The sequence below is a fragment of the Nicotiana tabacum genome, chromosome 23 (assembly GCF_000715075.1).
Source record: "Nicotiana tabacum cultivar K326 chromosome 23, ASM71507v2, whole genome shotgun sequence".
Classification (NCBI taxonomy): domain Eukaryota; kingdom Viridiplantae; phylum Streptophyta; class Magnoliopsida; order Solanales; family Solanaceae; genus Nicotiana; species Nicotiana tabacum.
The window spans coordinates 141,042,498-141,051,626 of NC_134102.1; the positions used below are offsets into that span (position 1 = coordinate 141,042,498).

The following is a 9,129-nucleotide window of genomic DNA, read 5'->3' on the forward strand; positions in this document are numbered from 1 at the left end:
GTTTGAGCGGCTATTATATATCGTTTCATAATGTACCGTATAATATTGTATACTATTTTATTGTGTTATTTTGACATATATATTATTTAGATATAATGTCATGTACTAATAATGTAAAAAAATAAACTTTTAATATTATAAAGAAAAAATAATTATTATATAAGAAAAATAGGATAAAAAAAAATAAAATTATTTAAAAATAAGGACGATAAATTTAATGATACGATAAAATTTAAAAAATTATCAAGATAAATATAATATTTAAAGTTACAATACATGCCTCACACGTAGTTGACGAGCTGCTCTGTAAAACACTGTTTATCCGAAACGAAAACAGGTTGTCACAGTCAGTTGCACAAAACATCGTCGAAACCTTCTTCCTCATAAACAAAAAGCTCAAATTTCTGCAACCCTAATGGAATCTGAGAGAGACGAAGCTTCCAATCGACACTCAAAGCGGAGCAAATGCACAAAACGTGCTCAATTGCCATCAAATTCAGCCTCCAATCAACACCCAAAGGGGAGAAAACGCACAAAACGAGCTCAATATCCATCAAATTCAGTGCAATATTCAAACTTGAAAATCCCTGCTCTTCCACCAGAACTCATCACTGAAATCCTCTCAAGGCTTCCAGTCAAATCCCTCTTGCAATTCAGGTCTGTTTCAAAATCTTGGGTTGCTATAATCTCTAGCCCTGAATTTATCAAGATCCATCTCAGTTTATCAGCTAATAAAAACAAGGAAGACACCCACCATATACTTAAATTAGGTCTTAGTGGATCGGGTTGGAAATTTAAAGACTGCCCTCTTAGTTCTTTATTTTGTGACTCTGTTGTTAACGAGGCTTTTGACTTGGTTTATCCCATTAAAAATGCCAGTAAAGATATCAGTATTGTGGGTTCTTGCAATGGATTGATTTTGCTTGCCCACTATTCAGAATATTCGTTACTATGGAATCCAACAATTAGAAAGTGCAAGAAATTGCCTGAGTTTAAACCTAGATTGAAGAAAAATAACTATGCCGTATATGGTTTTGGATATGATGAGTTCCATGATGATTATAAGGTAGTGGGTATTTTTAATAATTATGGCGGTTCAGATTACGTGGAGTTCAAAATGTATAGTCTAAAGAGTGATTCTTGGACTAGTGTTGATTATTGTGGGGAGATATTAAATGCTTCAGGCTCTTCTCAAAAAATGAAATTAGATGGTTGGGGTTTGTTTGTGAATGGGAAGCTTCATTGGGATACTATTACTTCTGGTCCAGTTGTGCGTACGGGCAAGAACATCATTTCTTTTGATTTAGCTAATGAGAAATGGGACAAGTTGGAGAAGCCCTTAGTTGGAAAGAATGAATTGTGTGTGGGAATGTTGGGAAGTGATCTTTCTGTCTTTTGTGATTATGAAGAATCTTATTTAGGTGCTTGGGTTATGAAGGAGTATGGGGTTAAAGAATCTTGGGTAAAGATGTTTACCATCGAGTATCCAAAAGGTCAATCTCTGTATCCACCCTTTTTCATGTCAAGTAAAGGTGAAATATTGGTGGTGTTTGGATCAACTTTCATGATATACAATTCAAAAGATCACTCAGTCAGATACACAAATGTTACTAACTCTGGTGATTGTTCTCTTACGGAAATCTACATTGAAAGCTTAGTTTGTCCTTTTTCTACTGAAGGGACAGAGAATGCAACAAAAGAACGGAAAAAGCTCAGATCAAAACAATCGAGTAACAAATAAATTGTAAGAGTACTTTCTTATCGAGTGCTTTTTAAATTCTCTTTTTTATTTCAAATGTAGAACAAGACGTGTATGTGAAGGATATCTTTAAACCATATTGCTTCCGGACTAGTTTTGGGTTGCTAATCGCTAGATGTATATTTTCTTCAAGTCTAACTTCGCATTCTTTTACTTTTTTGGTCAACAAAGGATTAATCTTTTTTCACTTTGACAGTAACATTGACATAACCAAGATGCATTGCAAGGATAAAGCATATTTGTTTTTTGGTAACAAATATAAATATTACCATTAACAACAAAACAAATACACCTAAAGAGCACCTAAACTATACTACCATCCCCTAGACGGGTAGGTTAGTGCAAGTAGTAGGCTTTGCCTTAAGCCTCCCCCTCCCCCCCCCCCCCCCCGAATCCAATCCCTTCACCATTTACTTTGATAGAGAACATAGGAAAAGTAACACAAGTCATAATCAATTTAGTGAACTTAGCAGGGAATCCATATCCATTCAGGGCTTGTTGAATAAACTTCCAACTCACCATATCATATGCCTTATGTAGGTCGATTTTCATCAAACATTTTGGTGAGGTTTGTCTATTATAGTGTCTAAGTAGATCATGGCAAATTAAGGCATTGTGTGCCATTGACCTCCCCTGAACAAAGGCTGATTGATTGTTTGCCACAGTTGAAGTAATGGCCACCTTCAATCTACTACAGATAAGCTTGGATATGCATTTATATAACACATTACAACATGAGATAGGCCTGTATTGGCTAGCAGTCTCTGGTGCATTAATTTTTGGAATAAGAGCAATATTGGTAGCATTCAATTGCCTGAGCAGCTTCCCATTGTTGAAGAATTCAAGAACTGCCTCTATTACCTCCTTACCCACTATGTTCCATGCGGCTTTAAAAAAGCCACTTCCATACCCATCTGGACCTGGACTTTTGTTACTATCAATCCTGAATAAAGCCTGCTTGACATCTTTGGCTATGTAAGGTTGGAGCAGTGCAATCTGTTGATCCACTGTAAGAGTTGGCCCATTCACGAAAATAAGAAATGATGCTAATTTGTGTTGATATTCCCTCAAAAAATATATCTTACACACAATTATTATTTATAACTATCTTTAACATTATGCTCAAATTTTAAATATAATAACTTTATTTAAAATTTTAGTTAAAATTATTCAATCCCCAATTAGTATATAATGTTTAATCTAGAGAAAGTTGAGACATAAAGAATATTTTAAGGAGTAATTATTCATTAGCTAATACAGGCAAAGCACACCTAAGCAGTTAAAGATTTTACAAGGTTTTACTTGATTCTTGAGAACATTGATTAAAAAATTAAAAAAAAATTATGTGGCTAGATAAAATTGTATAATATTAGATTCTTCTTCTTTTATCACAATTTTAATTGTAATATTACCTATATACCTAGCACAAACGAGAGGAGCTTAGGGTCAACATCTCTACTTGAGCTGTTTGCTTAAAGGCTGTCTAATATGCTTACAGACAAGTGGCAATTATGATATTTCAGGATTACTACGTTTTAATTTTGTTGTAGACGTGTGAAAAATTTTGCTGAACCAGTAGGACTGGGACTGGACTTTACACGTTCCATGTCCTCTGCAGCCTTTTTTGATTGCCACGTATGTAATCATGTTGCTCCTCTTGAGTTTTTCATTTCTCACACAACTCTCTCAGCTCTTCTTTATTTTGCTTGACTAACCAATGTGTCTTTTTTTTTTTTTTAAGAAACTATAATTCAAACTAATTTTAAACCTTAAGTTATGCATTTTTAAAACTATTCAAAGTGTTATAAAATGATAGCTCCTCTAAAAAAAAATTGCAAGGGCTTTTTAATCCTAAGTTTTAACTATTATTCTTAAAGTGAAGATTGTCACTTTTGCCTATGGTTAATACTATAATAAATGCTTGTTAATAAAATCAGAAAGCATATAAACTATAAACTTTACAAAGAAGTTTGGCATGATTATTTATATTTGTGCACGTAATGGATACACTAAATATATTTGCAAAGCTACAACTAAAGGTTTACATCTTCAACTTGAAGAACAAAGTAGACATTTGCTTTTATCTTTGTTCAAGTTCCCAGTAATTTTTAATTTGGGAAGAATTTTCTTGCACTACAAATGCTGAAAATATTTTGTCATGACTTCGTCAAGTGTTGGAGAACAATTTTCTAATGTTTTATAATGAAAAAATTGCGTAAATTCCAAAAACAAAATGGATAGGTTTTTAAGTTTCGATGTTTGAAAAATATGAAATTACTATTACTACTTAGAATTAATTTTTTGTTACATCGTGTAAGACTATATTAACTTATGAATAAATAGAAATCAAATGGAAAATTAATAAAATTAGCAAACAACAAGCTAACATTTAGAAGGTAAATTAAGCTTGGTAAAGAGTGGACAACTTTTGAAACCAATACCATCGAGGTACTTCTATGAAAAAGGAAAACTAGAAACATAACATAATGAAGATTAACTCGAATCCTCTTATAATCATAATCAAAATTAAGATTAAACTAGTTTTAGAATACGCACGTTGCGCGTGTACCCCATCTCAACAAATACAAAATTTTAGAAAATTACATAAATATTATATTAGAATTTGTGCTTGAGGCATAAAATAAAAATTAACAAAAGTTTAAGTTTCTAAAAAATATTGATCCGAATTAGCTAACTTCAACGAAGGAAGAAACTCTCAAGACAAAAAGACAATTATTCTATATCTACGATCAATAAGAAATATCATATCAATTATTTTTAACATATTAGAAAAGACTAAATTACTATTGCAAAAGGTATTCTTTAACTGCTATATTTTGATTAATCTACTATTTCTTCATTTTGGTGTGAGCTTTCTTTCTTTGTCCAAGCACATAACTATGCATCCGAATATTTTCTTTTATGGAAGTAAAAGTCTAAGATTGGAATGAAATAATTGCCGTTAATGGATTCTAAAAGGACCATGTTAATCTATGAGCCAAAAATATGGAGCTTATGTTAAGAAAATCCTCTAAACTTTGCACCGAAGCTAAAATAATAAAGTACCAATTGTGTATTATTTATTATTTTTTAGATGCAAATAACTATCTAGAATAATAAAGTATTTTTATTTTTGGGTCATATCAATAAAAATCGGCTAGAGCGTTATTATTTTCTTGCTTAATTAAAAAGGTACAGCCAAAATAACAGAGTCGTAATTATTTTCAAAAATTCACAATATTTTTGAAGTGCTACCTATTATGTTGTTTAAGTAAATAGAATAACTATTATAGTTTATATATATATATATATATATATATATATATATATATATATATATATATATATATATTATTTTATTTCTTTGACAGGCCCACGCGTTTTGTTTCTCGTTCAGAAAAAAATCTCAAAACTTGGATAACGACTTCTAAAGTATTAGCAAGAAAAAAAAAGACTTCTAAAGTCATTTAATTACTATTGTTTTAGAAGATATGAAAAACTCAACTACTAATTCTTTTTTAAAAAGGTAATTTAAATAAGGAAAGAATCTTATATATAATTCCTACTTAGTATTAGGATTTTTTACCTGACTCAAATGAGGAAAGATTTAATAGTCAAACTTTAAATTAATTCGAAAAGCCTAAATATTAGGAAAATAATTTAAATGACTATTTTGTCTAGTGTGAAACCTATTTTTAAAGGGTGAAAAAGGCGAACGATATTTTGCTAAGGACCTTCACGCTTTTAATATAATATAGATTTGTTAATCATATCTAAATTTGCAAAGACATAAAGTCGAACCATCCGAGATTGGGCCCGAGCAGGAAACTTTACGTAACTGTCACAATTTAAAAGAAATATAACAAATTCGTAGCATAAAATCTAATATTATAGCTGTGGCAGGAAAATATTTATATTTGTTTCACACAGTTCCATTAAAATAGAAATATTAATTATTAATATCTAAACATAAGCAATTTGAATGGAAAGTCAATAATTCTTTGTACAAAAATCATGTCTTTTTTCTCTTTATCTATTAGCTTTCCTTCCTTTTCTTCATCTTCTTAATTTTATTTTCTGCCGAAGCCAATATATTTTCTAAATTTGTTCCATTAGTTTTCTTTTTAATTATCTTTCTTAAGTTTTTCTCTTCCTTCTCTATTCCATTCTTAACATAAAGATCTTACTTCGATAATAATATACGTTAATGTATACAAAACGTATATAAAAAACTATTGAATTAACACATATAAAATATACAAAAAATATACATAAAATATATATATTCAATTAAGATGACACTTAGATATGTGAAATATACATAAAAAATATATCTTAAATTTAATTAAGATGGCATATAAATATACAAAAAAATATATAAAAAAAATACATCCTGAATTAAAATGGCACTTGACATATAAAATATATTTAAAGTATACATTAAAAATGCATCTTAAAATAAGATGGCACTTCACAAATAAATATATAAAAATTATATACATAAAAATACATTTTGAATTAAAGTGATACTTGATATACAAAGTATAAAAGACGTATAAATCAGTACATCTTGAATTTAGGTGGCATTCACATATGCATCAGATTTTAAAAAATGGAGTGAAGAAGATGAATGTTGGGCTTAATTTTTGTAATATGCTAATAATAAAAAAATAATTCTCTTTATAGAATAAAATGATGCTATTTTTTTTAAATAATAATTAAAAAAAATCAAGGTGTAAAATACTCTAACCAGGACTAGTCATTTCAGATAATCATTCTGCATTTGCTTCTATGGGATTAGGGACCACGTGATTGTGTTAGTAATGGAAATAACTTTCTTTTTCTTGCCTATTATCACTGCAAAACAAATAAAAGTAATGATAGCATGTATATTTAAAGATTAAAGTTCAAATATTGTTGCTACTTTTATTACATTAGCCTTTAACGATAAAAAATATTTTTTTATTGAAATAAACGATATGCTCACAATTCATGACGTCATTTTAACAAATTACCTAATTTTAGTGGGCATTCTAATCACGCCGTATTTTGGTGCTTCGTTCATCCCTATAACGACCCAATTGGTCGTTTTAACTTTTAGAACCTCATTCCCCTAAATAAGACTTACTGTATGTATTTTTACTAATTTACGACTTGCGGGGATGGTTGGTTCGGGATTTGAAAGTGTTCGAGTTGAAATCGGAGCACTTGGTTCCTTAGTTGGCTTTAAAAGGGGCAAGTTTGACTTCGATCAATATTTTTAGAAAACAACCCCGGAATCGGGATTTGACGATTCCAATAGGTTCGTATGATGATATTGGACGTAGGCGTATGTTCGAATCTGATTTTGGACAAGCCGGGAGCGTTTCAGCGCTTAATAGTGAAAAATTAATTATTTAAAAGTTTAAGGTTCTTTAAATTTGGTTTGGAGTAGGTTTTTGAGTAATTGAGGTCCGTTTGGAATTCCGAGCCTGGGAATAGCTCCGTATGGTGATTTAAGACTTGTACGCAAAATTTGGTGTCATTCCGAGTAGTTTAAGCATATTTCGGCGCGTTCGGAGTAAGTTTGAAGAATTTGAAAATTCTAAGTTGAATCAATTTGGTTTGAGGTGTGATTCTTAGTTTTGATGTTGTTTTACACGTTCTGAGGGTTCGGGCGAGTCCCTTTTATGATTTCAAACTTGTTGGTATGTTCGGGCGGGGCCCCGGGGCCCTCGGGTGTTTAACCGGACGAGGCTCGGACCAAGGTTGGATTTTTGAAGAGCAGCTATTGCACCAGACTTCTGCTGCAACCGCATCTGCGCATAGGCATTGCTTCCGTGAAGGTTCAGTGGAGGGGTCATCCGGTCGAGGAGGCGACTAGGGAGGCCGAGCATGATATGCGCAGCCGTTATCCACACTTATTCACCAGCTCAGGTATTTTTTTTTCTAACTCCGTTCGAGGACGAACGTTTGTTTTAGAGGTGGAGAATGTGATGACCCAAAATGTTATCTTTAAATTTAATGATTAATTATGTGTTCTAAGACCTCAAAAAGCACTATTTCTCACTTCTCGACTTGCGTGCGCAGTCCGTAAAATTTTCTGAAAAGTTTTTATGTGAAAATAGATTAAAATATGAATTAGAGCTTTAAAACTCAACTGAGTTGACTTTGGTGAATATTTTGAGCAAATAGACTCGGATTAGTATTTTGATAGTTCCGGTAGGTCTGTATCGTGGATTGGGACTTAGGCGTATGCCCGGAATCAAATTCCGAGGTCCCTAGCCCGAGATATGGAATTTTGATGAAAAATTAAAAGTTTAAGTTCAAATAGTGACCGGATGTCGAATTATGTGCAAACGACCCCGGAATAGAATTTTGACGATTCCAACAGCTCCGTATGGTGATTTTGGACTTAGGAGCATGATCGAAATTTTATTTGGAAGTTCGTAGTGGAATTAGGCTTGAAATGTAGAAAGTTAAATTTTTGGGAAGTTTGACCAAGGGGTTGACTTTTTGATATCAGGGTCGAAATCTGATTCTGAAAATTTGAGTACCTCCGTTATGTCATTTATGACTTGTGCGCAAAGTTCGAGGTAAATCAGACGTGATTTGATAGGTTCCGGAGTTATTTGTAGAAATTAGAAATTTCAAAGTTCATTAGGCTTGAATCTATGTGTGATTCATGTTTTAGCGTTGTTGGATGTGACTTGAGGATTCGACTAAGTTCGTATGGTGTATTAGGACTTGTTGGTATGTTTGGTTGAGGTCCCGGGGGCCTCGGGTGTGTTTCGGATGCTTAACGAGTCATTTTTGGACTTAGAGAAGTAGCAATTTTGGCCAGGTAAGGGAAGTGCGCACCTGTGAGGATTTTGCCGCAGGTGCAGGACCACAGATGCGGCCAACGCACCGCAGGTGCGAAAAATCGCTGGCCAGAATCGTTTTTAAGAGCGGGATTTGGCTCTTCTTCTCTTATTTTTCACTTGGTTGGGGCGATTTTGGAGAGCTTCAAGGAGGGATTTTTATCATCTATGTCAAGGTAAGTGATTCCCACCTATTGCAAGTTAAATACTTGGATTATATATGGATTTAGACTTGAAAATTTGTAGAAATTTGGGATTTTGAAGAAAAATCTAGAAATTGGTATTTTTGGATTTTAACCACGAAAATGGCTATGGAATTGGATGGAAATGGTATATTTGAGTTCTTGAGGTTATGGATAACGATTTTCTCCAAATATTTTCGGAATCCGGGCACGTGGGTAATTAATTTAATAGTCTAATTTCGAATTATTGAGCATGTATTAATTATTTTGTATAACATTTGGATAATTTCGGATTTTCGGCATCAAATTGGGATTTCTTTTCACGACATCGTGATTGGAAGTAGGT

At 32.4% G+C, this 9,129-nt stretch overlaps 1 protein-coding gene across 1 annotated transcript; it reads left to right on the plus strand.

Moving 5' to 3' along the window:
* The first annotated feature begins 225 nt into the window (after positions 1-225).
* Positions 226-1,867, plus strand: LOC107818159 (F-box/kelch-repeat protein At3g23880-like). The gene has a single exon (XM_016644099.2). The coding sequence runs from the start codon at positions 416-418 to the stop codon at positions 1,739-1,741; it is 1,326 nt and encodes a 441-aa protein (XP_016499585.1). The 5' UTR covers positions 226-415; the 3' UTR covers positions 1,742-1,867.
* Positions 1,868-9,129: the final 7,262 nt, after the last annotated feature.

Coding starts and splice junctions, on each gene's coding strand:
- LOC107818159 (XM_016644099.2), top strand. CDS start 416: ATGGAATCTGAGAGAGACGAAGCTTCCAATCGACACTCAAAGCGGAGC.